The 17602-nt window shown below is 35.3% G+C and overlaps 1 protein-coding gene across 10 annotated transcripts in view; it reads right to left on the bottom strand.

Annotated features, from left to right (window-relative positions):
* NBEA (neurobeachin) overlaps positions 1 to 17602 on the bottom strand; it is a 522340-nt gene that overhangs the window by 157483 nt on the left and 347255 nt on the right. For 8 of the 10 annotated variants that reach the window (XM_084537470.1, XM_084537471.1, XM_084537462.1 and 5 more), the window contains 2 exons: positions 11803 to 11946; positions 8717 to 8755 (listed from right to left, as the gene is read on the bottom strand). In XM_084537470.1, the coding sequence (XP_084393596.1) occupies positions 8717 to 8755; positions 11803 to 11946 (183 nt within the window). The remainder of the gene's footprint in view (positions 1 to 8716; positions 8756 to 11802; positions 11947 to 17602) is intronic. The other 2 variants (XM_084537466.1, XM_084537469.1) reach the window with 1 other exon arrangement.

Here is a 17602-nt window from a genome sequence, read left to right as displayed (position 1 = left end):
GGAGGGGAGAGTTCAAATTAAATTAAAAAAGTCTTTGCAGGTACACATATATATATATTCTCCTGGAAACACAACACGAACAAAATATTCGGTATTAGCAGCGTGTCATTTTTACACTTGTCCTTTGGAAATCTCCAATTACAACTTCCAATTCCATAGCATGTTTAAGGAGCAGCGAGTCTTTTTGTTGTAGCCTTCAGGGAGCAAACCAGCCACTGAGAGAATACGAAATTAATCCACTACAGCTATAGAGACGGAGGATTATGTTTTAATCCCCTTTGGGATAGTCTCTGGATTTTAAGGATCCGATATTAAAATGTTTACATAGAGCGTAATCAAAATACTGCAGCTTTTCCATATGGCACCGAGCTACGGGGGGAAGCTTCGGCTCCCTTCCCAAAACCCAATTGCTAATCTAATTGAAACAAAAGCCGGGCACACCTGAGCCGAGAGCCCGGGGCCGGGCTCGTTCCCACGCGGGGCTGGAAGGAGACGAGCCCCGGGCACCGGCGCGGCGCCGTCTCCGCCGCCGAGCCGCGGCCGTGCGGGGGCACCGGGGACTCGACCTAGCACTGCGGAGGGCAGCAGGAGGGATGAGGGGCGGTGGGGGCTCGGCCGGGGCCGTGCCGAACCGAGCCAAGCCGGGCTGGGCTGGGTCGGGCACGGCAGGCAGCCCCGGCCAGGGAAGGAGCCGCCGGCACCGCTGGGGACGCTTCGGCGCCGGAAAAAAAAAAAAAAAAGCGAAGGCGCGGCTTGTCCCCGTTCACCAGGAGGTTTGGGGGTTGTGGGAAGGACGCTTGGCTAAAGGGCTCGTCAGCTGTTTGGACTCCGACCAGGAGCATCTCTTTCTAGGAACTGCTTCGTTGCCTCTTCCCAATCGCTCCGGAACGGTCCGGGCAGCGGAGCGGCAGCGACCTGACAATGAAGTTGTGGCCTTGAAAGCAGAGCAGAAGTCACTCCGGATCCACGCGTCCTGTGATCTGCTCAAGTGTAGGATTTTCCACCCTGTCTGATCCCTGTGGTCGGCACATGTGATTTACATTTCTAAAATAAACGCTACTGCACGTATACATTTAAAAATAATATTTCCCTTCCGAAAGTAAATGACTGTGGGATTAGCAGGTCCCAGTGAATAAAAGCAGAATGTAACCTCTCCTCCCCTCCGTTATTTTTTGTTAAACGGAGACCTCAGTTCTTGAGTTTAACTGTTGCATTTTGCATTTCTGTTCTTGTATTTTTGAAGTTGGCACAGAAAGTCAACGCAAGTGAAAAGTTACATCAGGTGAGAGTTTGATACCTACTAAACCGACAGCAACACAATTCCACCTCTAAAAGAAAGCCCCCAAAGAGTCATATTATGAATTGTTAATTCAAACATTTTCGTTTTCATGAACTGTCATTTTTACCTATAAGAGCTAGAGACATGTTGCACTTAAGAGACTGAGAATTACACTGGAGATATATTTGCTAAGATGGTCGGGCATAATTATTCCTAAACAGGATAAAATATATGCTCTTATATGCAGATTTATGAAATCAAACATTTTTACCTGCCACAGACTTCATTAGTCTTGTCTAACTTTAAAAATAATATTTTGGTGATTATTAACAGATGAAAAAATACTAGGTGCGCTAAATACCTTGAAAGTATTTCCAACCATCTAGACCAGTTACATTTTACAATCTACTGATGATTATTCTGACAAAAAGTGGTGAATATTACCATAACTAATTTTGAGATGACTCTGTTTTGAAAGAAAAACATATCAATTTCTTTGCCATAAAGCATTTAAAATGGAAAATATAAAACAGACTAGTTAAAACTAATTAGTAGGCAAAATAGTTTGCATAAACTACAATTGATACATTCATAAGTAAACAAAAATTTAAATATCAAGAATAATTATTACAATCACTCACATTGTGCCTGAAATATGACAACTGAAATTCCCTCAGCGTGTCAACTCTAAAGCCAAGTGTATTTGGCAGTAGCCTGCTTTTAAAATGACTACAAATCCCTATACTTGAAACAATTTACATGTAACACAAAAGGTTCATGCACATAAAGAACTTCAGGCTTATGTTCATACATTACATAGTATACAAGCAGAAACAGGTATAGGCACTATAAGGCTTTGGGAAAAGCTCTGTAGTCAGAAAAGCAAAAAATATTTCAACAAATTAATATTATTAATATAATGCATGCACTGCTACATAAATAATCAATAAACAACTTAAGATTCCTAAACAATTCACAGAATCCAGCCTCTTTTTTTTCCTATTGTCATCAAAAATCTGATACAATGCACCCTTTAAAAAGACTTCTGCAGTAAATATATTGAACTTACATGACTGTCCCCAATTTGTTCTCCACTATAGCAGATACAGGGAGTAACTCCTTCATTCAAGCCAAGGCTTTTATAAGAATGCATTTATACATCTCCCTTTACATATCACTTTTAACGGTTTCAATAAAGAGAACAATTTGCACAACTTTTTTGATTGCAAAAAACAGAATCTAAGTCTAAATGTGACTGTTATAGTCTTGTTTTTCTCCTCCTGCATTGAATAACAACCCCAGTTCCTTTCCTGTTTTCAGAGTTCCCCAAGCTTACTTTGTTGCCTTTTTACTTTTCCACAATCATATGTTTCACATTGTGAGGGAGGGATTGATTTTTATTGTTTGTTTGAATGTCATTGCCAGTGTGCATAGGCCCTGATATCCAAATTTTTCCCCACTTTTCCCCCCCCTTTCCTCCATAAAGCATGTAACACTACTACTACTAACATCAAAGATCAACTTCAATCGTCTTCTTCAACAACAATAGCTAAACAATTACAACAACTCAGTTCTCTTAAGTGGTGCCATAACAGCAAACAAATGTGTTTGATTAAAAAGAAAATGTAAATTAATTTTTATGTAATACAACTGTGAATAAAACAGTAAGAAGCTATTGAAATATACAGTTTTGATGAGATTGTCCATATATTTAAAGATAGTGTTGCTTAAGAAAGAGAGAAGTAATTTTCTCTCAAGCATATAGACACTTTCTATTAAATTAAGTTACATATGTATCTCCATAGGTAAATTATTATTTGAATTCCATGCCTTCCTGCTTACACAACAAGAAAAATAAAAAAATGGTAATTCTTCCTGAGGAAAGTATGTTTCACTATTCCTCTTTATATAGTTCAAAATGTGATAGAAATCAACCACTTAACTGAATGGTTACAGTAGTTGCAGAGACGAACTCAATATTGTACCAAAGTTCATCTTTCTAGGTGTCTTCTCACTTAAGGTCCAATGCAAGAATTGCCTGTGTGTCTAAGAGCCTAAAGAAACTTAGTAAATCAAATTTTGCCTCCCTATGCAGGTAAAAGCTCGCTTGTTTTATGGCATCCATGAAAATCTCATAACTGTGCTAAAACTCAGAGTAGCTTACATGGGGTTAGTGTTGTTCCAGGATGTGTTCAAGTGCCAGCCTGCCAGATGATCAAGTATTAATAATAATCATGACTTCTCTTAATGATTTTACAGCTGGTCAGAAACTTGAACGTTTGAGATATGGACCTTACTACTGCATTGCATACTTCTGCCACTTCAAAATTAGATTCATACAGTGTTCTCTGCCTGAAGCTATACCTTGGAAGCACTGAGTAATTTAAGCTATTTTAGAAACTAAGATCTTGATTGTTTAGCAGTGCATCCAGATGTGAGTAAACTACACTAATGCAATATGACCTGTGACAGCTTCCTCATTTTCAGGTAAAACTTAAAGTACTTTTTTTCAGCCTAGAAAGCCTTGAGTTGTGCTGAACATGCCCATATAGATGACAGTTTTTCTCTGTGAGAGAGCCACTGTAGCTGACTATTTAATCAAAAAGTAACAGAAAAAAACCACACACCTCAGAAAAGTATATTTAATATTAGAAGAAGAAACATGAAAGCAGAGATAGCATCCTACTATCGCAATATACCACTGAAACAGGAACTCACTGTAATAAGTCAGGAACATGAAGGATCAAATCCCAGTCCCGAGTCTGAGCGAACCAGACTTGACAGGTATCTTATACAGTCCAGCCCATGTACCCTGCCATGCCAATAGAGCTCAATTGATTAGAAATGAAATGAAAGATGTGAGCCCTCAGCTCTCATTTCTTCCAGTCTCCATTCTCAAAAAGCTCTTCCGGATAAACTGAAAGACTTGTATTTCTTCAGACTTTAGTAGTGAAGGGAAGTATTACATTCAGATAGCTTTTGATATTTTGAAGTTCACTTATTTTGTTAGCTATTCAAATATGTGTGGGAAAAAAAAAAAACAAAACCAAAACCAAAAACAAAAGACTGTTGAATTAGCATCTAACTTGCTAGGTATATTTGGAAGAATCATCTAAGATGAAATAGCTCTGACTTCATGATTTTCAGAAAACACAAGTATATCTAAACAACACCAGAACTAGTAAAGAACGTTTTCAAGTGCAACTGTGTCTACTGGTTGATTGTATGTTTTGCTTTCCTACAGTTTGGTAATTTCTAAAGACTCTCCTGCAAAGATTCTCTGGTACCTAATAAAAGGTACCAGCCTTTTCTTAACAGCCTGATTTCACTGCAGATGATGATGACGATGATGATGATTTCTGAAATCCCCACTCCTGCATACAAATTTTGCTCAAAATGGCTGCCAGGTTCAGAAGTTACAAAGACAGGCTGACAAAGTATGGTCACATAAATACTGTTTCTTCAGAAAGCCACACTAAAAGGACTCGTGAACAGGCTACCTGAGTGGGCTGTTCAAATGCACTGGATAGGGTTGTCTCTTGTACAATTTTTTAGCACAAGCACAATATCTGCTTGACTGCTATTCTAGCTTGGTTCTGTAACACTAGTGCCAAAAACAAAATGGAAAATTCCCTGCCCATAGGTCAAAACTTTTAGTTTAACATAGGTACCATTAATGCCATTCTGGATACATTCCTAACACTAGCCTGTGTAAGCTGGTCCCTGTCGGGTCCTAGGAAGGTTTTGGAGAACAGGGATTTTCATGTAGAAATCAATTACATAGTGAAGATGAAACAAGATGCATAACAGTGGACTCTGTCTCCTTATGTCTAGGCCTGTATTTCTGCAGTTTCTCTCTTACACATCAGGTATATTAGCCTTCTATAAATACAGAACAACAGAGCTTGAATTAATTTTAAAGACTGTAAAGCAAGAAAGTCAGCTGCCATTTAAAAGTCAAGGATGCTGAGGCTTAGAATGGGTAATAGTAAGGTACAAAGGAAAGAGCTCTTCAAATGTGTCCTGAGGAGCATTATCATCTGTGACTGACAAGCACCTTATAAAATATTAAGCTATTTTGGATAGTAATGTGGAAAAAATGATTAGAATAAACACTGAGATGTCTAAAAATAGGATGTTTTAGAAACCGTGGGGCATTTTTTTATTTTTGTTTTCAATGTGAAGCCAACTACATATCAAAAGTATAACTGTTTTCAGTTTATGCCTGAATCTATACTCTAAATTAAACTCATACAAATATGTTTTTCTTTTATATACTTAGACTTGAGGATCAAAATCTGAATATATAATAAGCAGAAACTATGGAAATCTGGCTGAATGAAATTTCCATGTTTGGAAGTACAAGGGTTGTGTGGTTAAATATCTACCATAAAAAGGGAAAAGGAATCACTCTTCTCCCACATTTCTGTCCCTTCCCCAAGTCAGCAACCCCTCCAATGAGATTCCTATCTTGAATGCTAATTTGCAAGAAAAATGGACTTTGGGAAGAGAGAACTACTTAAGAGTGCACACTGAATTCTGTGAATAGTTTCCATTTAAAAGCTTGAAAAAATAGGAGAAATATTAAGACTTCTTTGGGGGGATATTTGAATGGAACTTTGACATTTTGTTATTTAAAATGCATTTGAGTGCACATATACAAAACATAAAAAAAGCAAAAACTCATTCAGGTACCTCAGCCACCTCCATACAAACAGGAAAAGAATAAGTGAGAGGAGGGAGGAAAAAAATGGGGGTGGAGGGTGGGGAGTGGAGAAAGAGAATAAATACTACCTCTGATTTTGGAAGCCCCAGAGGTGCAAGCTGTTGGAGGATAAGGGAGATTAGGAAGCATCACTACAGCCATGTTACAATCTTCCCTGAGCTTCCTCTGTGGTTGCTTATTTCTGCCCCCAGGGATCCTTGCAGACTGACAGCACTGTGTTGGTGTATGGATGATGACTGCTGTAGTAGAAGGACAGCACGTAATGGGTGGCAGGGCTCTCAGAACCTTGCTGGAGAGGACTCATAAGGGAGGCTGGAGAAGGACTGGAGAGGAAAGATGAGAGCACTCTTGGAACCACTCTCATGTTTTTGCCCTCCAGGAGCTCCAGGGATGAATCCTCTCCTTTTCTCCATGTGCTCCTGGGCTGTTTGTGCTTGCTGACGGAGACACTAATGGGCTTTTTGATTCTTTCTTTCCTATTACTCTCTATAAAGTTAAATTGAGAGCATAACCTATTACTCTGACAGCAGATGATGCAACAAAACTTCTTCTGGTCGGCGGCCCAAGCAAATGATACCTTTTTCCTGCAAAATCTAATATTTTCAATTTTTGCCTTCTCAGTAGAGACCCTAGTCATTGTTCTTTTATTTAATTAAGAAGGTCCACCATTCATCTAGCTACACTAATAAAACAGATACAAATGATCCTACATGCTTTAGAATCATTTTAAGATGGTAACAGAAGAAAAACAATGAAAATGTACCTCTATATCACTCCTTAAGAATTTACCAATTCTTATATTATGTAAAATGATACAAACTATTTTGTTTATTGGAGATAGTCTACAATGGTCAGCTGTCAGCTCCTGTAAAGAAAATTCAGCCTCTGATTTTGGACACAAGTAATTTTACTATAGCTAAATAAATATATGTATATTTAAAGATGAGTTATATATATATATATATATATATATATATATATATATATATATATATTGGTTTTCTATCCCAAATACTTATTTTGTGAGCCTTTTGTGGCCTTGGATACAGTTCCTTGGTGTATTAGTGTTTTTATTACTGCTTCTGACCATGTGCAAGTCTTCAAAATAATTTCAGAAATGTAAATGAGTCCTTTGTTAGAACCTGAAATAGAAAATTTCCCCAAGGGCTAGATGATAGTTTTTTTTTTTTTTTTTTTTTTAAGGTACTGCCATACAATTTTAACTGTAGCTTTATGTAGTAGAACTTTTGGGCATTATTCCAATTTCCTATAAAGACAGCGTCAAGTATTTTTTCAATTGGAAATTTTGCAAAATTGTGATGGTTTCTGTTAGTTTGTCTGAAATGAGACAAAAGGCTTATTTTGCATAGGCTACAAAACAGATGTTGATAATGTTTTGTTACCACCAGTCTTGTCTGGACTTCAAACAGATGACCTGGAAGTGAAAGGTCTTATATCTCATTAATAATAATACAAGCTGTCAAATCCTCATGACCCAGCACAGGGCAGTAAGTCAATACACTCGGCGCACTACTGAAAAGTATGGATAGAGAGCATACCATATTTAATCTTTAAGTTAATGTGGACTAGCCAGCTATGCTGACTTGGATGGAAGATCAGCTCTTTATGAGAAGTAGTAATGCTGCTTTCTAGAAATATTCCTACACTGGAATATATGATTGCTAAAAGTTAAGGCTGGGCTGCTGCTTCTCACAAGTGTTCCTGGCACATTCGCATTGTGGGGGAGTTCCCTCCATCTAGAGACCTCTGTCCAAGAAGAAAGGAAGATTCTGTATTGAAGGTTAAGGTACATTAAGACTAAGATGCATTAAAGACAGTTAGTGGCTTTCCTTGGGCTTTTTTTGGGTGAGTTGCTCAATCTCCTAGTACTAGAGACAATAGTAAGTATTTATTCTTGCAATGCTGTTATGAGACTGTAATTCACCATGGCTTATGAGGAAGTCAGATTCTGAGTTGATTGAGCCTATGTAAGTAACCAGACAGATGCTTGCCAAAGCCTTTTGTCTTCCTAAAATAGCCCAAAGCCTCACATACTTCTATCTTTATTTCCTTTCTTCTTTACTAGAAACTACTTTTTTGAGAGTTGCAAAAGAATTTATCAGGGATACTTTGCTCGGCTGGGCCTATTTGCTAGTACCACCAGTCATATGACAAAATAGATTAAGCTAAATTCTGTTCTCAGATGTGCACAGTTCTCAGCAAGCCAACTGCAACTCCGTGACAAAGAAAACATTTCTAAAATGTAAAATTCATAAAACCTAAATGATTCAATATTTATCTGCTATGATCTATCTTAGTGCCAGATCTGTGAGATCTGTGCACTTTTTTAAAATGAAATTTGGTGAAAGAATTTTAATTATCTATTAAAGCATATTTCCTTTTGAGAAAGCTAGCTTCTGATATTAGAACACATCCATATATTTTTTTAACTAAAAAAAAAATAATCTATTACGCAGAAGACAAACTGTTAGCAAATTTGCATTCTCAAGCTCTTATGACAAAAGGTAAGTATGTGAGAGCCCTACTGCAGTGTTAGAAAATTGAAGAGAAAAAGAGAAGGAGAAGAGTTAGTAATATCAAGTTACTACACTGAATTTGATTATATTACCCACAGATTCACAATATATTAGAAAAGTGTTAAAATAGACTATGCTATCTCAATCATTAGTTCTAACAGAGATGTGACTTGCCTCTTGAAGTGAACAGTCTGGGAAGTAAAGGAGCTAAAACTGAAACAGAAAAATGTAAAATGTTTTAATATGTATGTGCTAAAATGAGAACATCTTTTGATAACTTATACTGTAAGACAGATAAAATACTGCTTTAGTTAAAAATCTTGATGCAAACTTAGAATTCATAATTCTAAGAATGTAATAACATGGAATCTGATTTTTATATTTTATTAAAATGCTACTTAATATAATGAAATCTGACCGACTGCCATTGCAACATATGGAATACTAAGATTATATAATAAAAATATTCAGACTATAATTATCTAAAAAATTCACCATCCCATATGTAATTTATCAAAGTGAACTTTACATTGATTTGTGCCACATGGTTGATGAAAAACTATAAAGAGTCTCTGGAACAAAAGGTATGTACAGATAACTTTGTAAGAACAGTCTCAATCTGTTTCAGACGTTCCTTTTTTAGCCTTACTTCACATATCAAAATATTGTAATATTTATATTCTCCTCATTAAAAGTTTTCTAGAACCTTAAAAGCTGCCTTTTTAAAAGCTGCCTTAGTTTCATGGAATAAACAATGTTAAATTGTTTTAGTTAAATGTGGACAATCTTAAATCAATTTAAACCTGGTTTATAATGATTTTGTTTAATTCCTATGCCTTACTGAGGCATTCCAAATCACTGTAAACCAAGTTTAAATTGATTTAAGCTTTAAAGTTAAATTGAGAGCATAACTGAATATAGAAATTCCTATGTGTCATTCCAATCTGAACAGTAACTAGATATAAATGATGTTGTGATATACCATAACTTGATATGTCTCAAAGATTTCCAGATTACATACACCGAATCAACATAACTCTTCAGAATTAAGTAAGAGTGGACAGTATGGTTTTATTGGGCTCTCTTCAGAGCCATCAGATGTTATTCTAAATTTCTTAGGCATAAAATCCACCTTCCTTGCCTACTGATTTTCTTGATTTCAGTTCCTGGTCTCAAGTTTCAGAGTCACATTGTAAACAGTGAAAACCATAGAAAACATTGACATCATTCTATACAAAATCATGCAGCAATATAGACAGAAGGTATGGAGGGATTTAGTTTTTCTCACCGATTGGTTGGTAAAATTTACAGGAAACACATATGATACTGGGTTGGATCATTAACTTTCAGAATTATTTCCACTTCTAATATGAGCAAGAGTTGAGTAGCAAAGGTTGCAATTAATCTGATAGAAAAAATGAGGTTGTAGAAGGTGGGTTCTTTTTGAGACGTTCACAGGTTTTGGTACACATACAGCACCAATATCCTGTCACCTCACCAGACTTGGAAGCACCTTGTTTCTCTTCTTAGTGTTGATTGGAAACACAAACACTGACACTGTTAGGACAGACTGTCAATATTTGAAAAGTTGACTTGTTTCAAATTCTATCATTTCTGTTTTGCTAATACCTACATTACCCCACTGTTTGTACTGTAAAAGAAAAGGACTAGAATTACTGTTCTATGTTCTAAAGGAGCAGGGGATGTTTTCTACATAGGGATCTCTGGTAAGATATACACTTTTTTTTTTTTTTTTTTTTTTTTTTTTTTCCTTTAGATGGATGCAACTATAAGGATTATATCACATCAGTCTATTTGAATGAAATGGCAGTTTTGAGGCCTGACTGTGAGGTTTTCCAGACTGGGCAAGAATTTTTCCTGACCTCTTTGCAGTTCTAATACATACTGCAATGTAGTTGCTTGTTGCAGCCTTTAAGCTATAGCAACAGTATATATTTTTGGCTGGAAGCATTGCTCTTATATATGAGAACTTAGCCAAAACCATACTGAGTTTTCCCTTCTAAAAGAGAAAGGGATATTGATCAAATTACCCCCACTAATGGTCCTGTTTGCCTTACTGTTTTATTGACTTAAAACAAGTGTTTCAGCAATGGTTAGCTGCAGATTGAGAAAGCACATTGATGTATTAACTATGATAATATACTGAAGGTTGCTCCCAGATAAAAGTATCTATGTCTGCCCTCCACTCTAGTTTCAAAGCATGAGACTAAATTCCACTTAGTTTTTATTTTTTATTTTTTAATATCCATTTATGATCTTATCTTTGTTTCAGATTTCCACTAGGGCATCAGAAGAAAATGCAGGAGCAAAGATAGCTATTGTAGAAATTCAATTATACTGAAAAAAATCCTCAGACATCAAAAAACTTCCCCTTAATCGAGTAATTTAATAAAGGTATTCCTAAGTAAGTTAACCTAAAAAATCCATACTGCATTTCACAGTTCTCACATTTTTATCTCATGTGAGAGGAGATTGCATTTTCAACTTTCAGCATGCCTTTCTTTCCAGATTGCTTCCCCAGGAAACATAATATTTTTTCAAGACGGAGCTCTAACAGAACCTGCTGGAACATGGATAAAACTGAGACCTCACTGCAGACCTTCACACAGGGAGAAAGGACTAGAAAGGATCTCTCATGAATGTTTCTACAGGGGATTAATTCCCAACTCTAATTGTACCTAATGAAGTCCGTGCCTTGCTTACAGTTTCATTTGTTCTTAGTCCCTATTTACAGCAGGTAATATTCCCTTTCAGGGCTGATACCTCAGGTTCCCCTTCACACACCGATGAATGAGAGCACTGGGTGCCAGTAGGAGTGTAGAAGTTTCTCAACAAGTTGCGTGGCACTTGGGATCAGGTCATGAAAGATCACAGCCACACTGACTCACAAAACATTGAGTTTTAGAATTAACCCTCATTTCTATTTCAACCAAAAAAGAACTGCTCCACAGTGGTTTTATAGAATTTTCAATAACATGTCACGTGCAATCATAAGAGCACTTGAGGTACTGTTACTTTTCACACCTCTGGTGAAAGATTGTATAATGGGCACATACTCTGTAATCAGTTCCCCTAGTTCATGGACGCAGAACATCCATATTACATCTAGAAAATAAAGATGCTGTTCTCCGTGTAATTGCATACTTAGCCATCAATATTAAGACAATAACTGCAAAGGTTCAGAATTAACAAGTTAAAAACAGACTTTTATCTTAGTTGTAATGAAAAATCATAATTACCTGCAAGGTTGTCAATCTCTTTCTCCTGGAGCAGACTGACAGCATCATCGTCTCCTTCCAGCATAAGCTCTGTTTCTGCATTCTGATTTACCACAGCTTGACTTCGGAAAGTTTTCTTGGACTTCACTACATCTTCTTCAGTGCCTAAAAAAAAGTTATGTGTTGTAAACTTAGCTGAACAGTATTTTAGTGAAAATACTATAAATACTATAAATAGTGAAAAATACAGAATAAAACATCTGTATTGAAAAAGGTCTTTATCAAGGTCTACAAAATACACAGCCTTAGTCTGTCTTTCAAAATATATCTTGAGTAAAATACAAACTCTGTTTCACAAAGACCCTCCTGCTGTTAATAATTATTTTTTGCTCTATGTTCTATGTTTTTCCATTAGTTTTCAACATGCAAGAAATTCAGCAGGAGTGTCTCTTGGGTTCTTGGTATTCTGACTCTGACTGATGTCTCAGAGCTCAAACCACCTACTCTAAGTAAAGGAGATGGTTTTGGGAATTCAAAATCTGCCATGATTTTGGTTTGGGAGATAGGAGGGACAGAAAGGTGAAGTAGGAGACTGGTAATCTCAATAAAGAGTAAGAAGAAGGTAGGCACAGTGTTTCTTTGTTGGTAGAAAGTTTTATTCTCGTTTTGATTGTTTGCCATAATGCCTGAGCTTGATGAGTGCTACTATGGCAGATGTAAAGTGATGAGGTAAAGTGTATTAAAACTCATGGCCTCATATTCATACAGGACAATTAACTGGAATATAGTAAACAGGCTAGTGAAGATACATGCATGGAATTGAATTGATGTGTCAGGCAGTTCTGTTATTAAAAACAGTGGGGAAGGTGTTATGTTTTTATTTCCCACTCATATTTATATGAGTCTTTTAATTACTTCATGCACAGAAGAATCACAGCTTATAAATAAAAATTCTGGAGACATATTTTACCTTTAGTGTGTTTACTCTGTTTGAAGATAACTGTTAACATGCCACTTGATATCAGACTCTACCACAAACTGAGACCTCACATTTTAAAGTCTAAAAATAACCTTCTCTATATTATTGTTATTATCCAAATTGCTATTTCTGGTGCTACAGAACATGGTTAAGACAAACAAACAAAAAAAAAAAGCAGTTTTTCATTAAGCTCAAAATTAAGGACAGCATCTCTAGTCTTCCCAATTGTTGCTATCTCCATGAGGACAATGCTGTTACTGATAGTGATAAAGGCACTACTGATGTTGACATATATGCTGATATGCCAATATATTTGCTGTGTTCATTTACTAAGCTGTGATCTTTACCTCTCTTGCATAATGAGTGAAAATATAGTGCTAAATACTAACACTATTTAGTGCAACTAACTGTAACTATTCACTCAAATTAGTTATATTTTTTTTTCCCTAATTCACAAAAAAAAGAGTAAGAATTGTAGGAATTTTGGAAAACATAATGGAGTAATGTGCTGTAACAGACCTTTGGTTATATTACATCAGAACTGTCTTGAGTATTTAACTACTATTGGAATTTTGTTTGCTTGTGCTTACTACAAGGGAGTTCAGCATTTGACACAGGTAATAGCTCCTAGTGTGAAGCATTTGACAATGAAGGAGACCGGATCTGAGCTGAACTAACACAGTGGAGGAAGAAAGCAGGAAAATATGTTTGTCTTCCTTTTTGGTAGTTTTAGTGAGTGTTATGGAAGTTTCTGAGCTTTATAAGATGTAATAATATTCAAATAAATTACTTCAAAAGTACTAATCTGGAATAATAATAGTTTCAACCATTTATGTAGTAACTGATTAGATTAGTGACGATCCTTTCAAATTATTTATGCACAAAGAGATGCAATCACAAGAAAAAAGTTCACATTATTACTAAGATGCATCAGCAGAAGAACCTGAAATTTAGTGCATTTTAAATCCCTTGTGATGAGGGTTCCAGTTACCAGATTACAGAAATATTGCTATACACCAGTGTAAGAAATGTGGTAGAGGAGAAGGCACTAAATTAGTTTGGCAAATTTGGAGCTGAGCAACAAGACAAATGCTTCTAAAAGCCATTCTGGTTTATAATATTAAACATACATTTATCTAAAAGAAATATAGTAAATAGTGCTTCTTTCTTGTGATGGAAAAGGCTCTGGTTTGGCTGTTGTTTAAATTTATCACTTTGTTGAGTGCACCTCAGTTTTGCTGTACTGTACTAAACATTTATCTAAATGAAAGTGTACGAGACCCAGAGTTGCCCTTCAATCACTATATCCTTTATGAATTAGAGTTCCATTTATCAAAATTACAGCAAGAAGAGTAAGGTCTCACAGGGCTGTCTCATTACAAGGCTTGTAAACACTGTCCTTACAAAGAAATGGTTTAACACCTAACAAATCAAAAACTGATTGGGAATAGAATTTATTTGAGATCATCTATCTTCAGAAGACGTGCTGTACTGAGTGCACTTCTTGGCCTTTCTACCCATTCATCAAGAAATTAACAAGCGAATACCACAGACCACCAGATCTCCTTGGATCCTGAAATGTGAAATATGTTCAAAACAGATCTGTCACAGATGTTCTATTTTTAAATTTCAAGATGACTTCAAAAAGGTTATAAAATAAGAGGAGCTCTCAAAATAAGAGTAAAAAGAAAAACAACTTGTCTCTTTAAAAACAGACAACAAACTGAATAAAAAATTATATGACATAAAACTATGTCTAGTATTGTTAACAATGATATAAAAAGGAGTGATGAATAAATTAATATTTGATATTTCAGCATGTTTGTAAAAAATAAAAACTCAAATTATTTTTTAAAGTCATGGCAAAATTACTATGAAATGGAATTCATTTCCAGATACTTCATTTCAAACTGCTCTCAAGACACACCAAGTTTCTTTTTTAAAATATAATACAGAATTGTATTAATGTCAGTTCTTAAGTCTAATTAGAAAATGTTTCAAATGCTTTTAAATAAGAGAAAGAAAAAAGAAATTAAATATAATTTGACGAAAGAAACATTTTAACATCAGGGTGTTCAGAACTGGAACTGGCAGATGCTATCAGTGCTCAAAGAAGCAAGATCCTTATTAAAGGATGTTTTTCCAGACTGGAACTTAGAAAGAAACCATGAAATAAGAAGGTAAATATTTCTTAAAACAGCAGTTTGCAAAGAACTTAAAGGAATAAGCCAGCTCTCACTGAAGTCCCGCTGAAGTTAGTGCCCTAATGTCTTGAAACTTGAAGGTTCTGTCATAAATGTATTTCAAGAAAACGTATGTATAAGACTAAATAAGATTAAAAAATATATATATATTTTTTAATCCATCATTTGTTACACCTGTTATCATCTTGATCATTGCATGGTAAAAACTGGCTTTAGGATAACTGAAAAGAGCTAATCTTTAACAGAAAACAAAGAAAGCAACTAGCACTCATCTGCAAAACCCTGACTTCAATGAAGAGGTATGTATTTTATATGTGAGCTGCATGGTAAACCTGTATAGCATTGAGAAAAAATTACGAATTTCAGGTATTTAATTTTCCTTAAAAAGTAACAGAAACTATTAATCTGACCAAAAAAAAGCCCGCAAAGAACAAAAAAAACAACTAACAAACCCAATAACAACAATAAAGAAAATAAAAAATTAATAATTTTCCAAGAACAGGAGGATCTCAAGTTATTTAGTAGCTACAGCTTCTAGAATCATCTAATATATGCAATATTTAAATAAATATTTTGTTGTTTTTATTGTAATATTTGAATTTTTGTTTCTCAGTTTTCAATGAAATCAATAAATGCTGCAGGTCACAACAGGTTCTGAGGTCACAGTCTGAATTTCAAAGATACTGTTAGTGTCTAAACCCATAAACGGTATCCCTAAATATATTTAAAATAAGCAGTACAAAAATAGCGTATTGTTGATTACGCTTCTATTATGTAAGTTGATTTTGTTAGACTTTACACTGATTACCACGATTTTGTTGAATATTGAAAAGGAGTTTTTGCTTCCATCTTCACTGCTGTGCATTTATTATTCAAAAGTTTTTTTTTTTTTCTTTTTTTTTTTTTTTTCCTCTGTACTTAGCATACTTATAGTGAGGTAATAACATGGTTAATTTTAAGAAAAGTTTGCTTGGTAATACTGTAACCAACAAAAGAAGACTACTGCTTCTTATAAAGTTGTTTCCATAGTTTACTTCAACGAATTACCGATAAGGCAATTTATGCAGTGAGCGCTCTTTGATCTTTGAAGAGAGATGGCAGAATGGAAAGTTAACCTCATTTTAATGTTACCTAAATATACTGACAGGAAATTCTAATGTTTCCAAACATCTGGAAATCTGCTCCATGGGATGGTGTTCTTCTTTTCTGTAAGAAAGCTTTTTCATATATTGTCTTTTACAGTTTTATGTGGCTTCTAAAGGAGCATTTTGACATAAGTAAAGTCTGTTCTCTTTACAGTAAAATGCTGCATTTAATTAAAAACCCTCTTTTATAGAATCTAAAGTACAGTTTTTGTGAAGCTTAGCTTTCCTCAGAAACTTTCAAGGATAAAATTGCTTTTTCTTCTCTTACAGGTCACATATATGCACTGCTCTGTAGAATTATTATTATTATTTTTTCCTGAGTTATAATAACCTGAGGTATATTTTAACATGCTGTTGAATAAAGGAATTCAGAATTAGTTCCTCACAGGAAACTACCTCACAGGTGATGATGTAAATCATGAAATTATATCACAGGTAAAATTTATCAACAGACTTTGAATGTACTGTTTTGTTTATTATACAAACTCTAACTTTCACAGGAACAGTCAAGCTTAAATTAAAATGCAACACTATTAACTACCCCCTCTTTTCTTTTTTTTTCTTTTTTTCATTTGATATGATTAATACTTGAAAATACTTATAAAACATTTCAGGAGATAATCTTCCTGTTTTATATATTATAACAGTTTAAAATCCTGCTTTCATTGCTAATCTTTACTAACTTGATTAGGCACCGGGACCCTCACAGCGGTCACATTTATGGAGAGCAGCTGCTTGGCAGTCTGTAGACTGACCTCTACAAAACCCAGCAAGATTAAATAATCGACATGGTAACCACTCCCCCTGGCCCAATATCTTTCTGCATGGCTTCAGAGCCAGCCCTTCCAGGGCTCAGTTCACTCCATGGGAAGAGGGGACCAGGTATCTCTGTGTCTGCTCAAGAGCCTTGGAGGAGCAGAACATTGCTGGCATATTGTGATGAACTGTCCCCACCTGTGTCTGTTGGGGCTGTGATTTAAATTGCAATGTGTTTCTGAAACTGGCAGCTTTGACTGGCATATAATTTAGTTTCCCTGGAGAATCAGAGAAGTGACTCTTATTAAAGGAGGGCTGGTTTTAATAGATTTAATAAAAGCCAGAGGGACCTAAATCATATTTTCCTTATCAAAGATCATTGAAGAAATGAGGGGAAAAACTGGAAAAATTGTGTAGAAATTAAAAATTGCATGTATTTATTTTGGAAATTACTTTTTACCTAAAAGCAAAACCAAAACATATTTTTATTTTCTGTAATAGATAAATACTTAGATAATAAGTAATAATAAGAAGATCATAATAATAAGTAATAGATAAAAAGAAAATTAATCTGAGACTTTCCAAACATTTTCCTCTATGTCTAATTTTTATACCTGCTATCTGACCACATTTTCTCTAGGTGAGTCATTTATAAATACTTTATTGTTGTATACATTATACTCTCATAACTTCTCAGGTGTTTTGCATTGTAACAGTGAGACTGACAATGATGAGGA

This window comes from Aythya ferina (assembly GCF_964211825.1).
Source record: "Aythya ferina genome assembly, chromosome: 1".
NCBI lineage: Eukaryota > Metazoa > Chordata > Aves > Anseriformes > Anatidae > Aythya > Aythya ferina.
The sequence above is the reverse complement of the archived record's forward strand: the minus strand, read 5'-3'. Positions and strand labels throughout refer to the sequence as shown.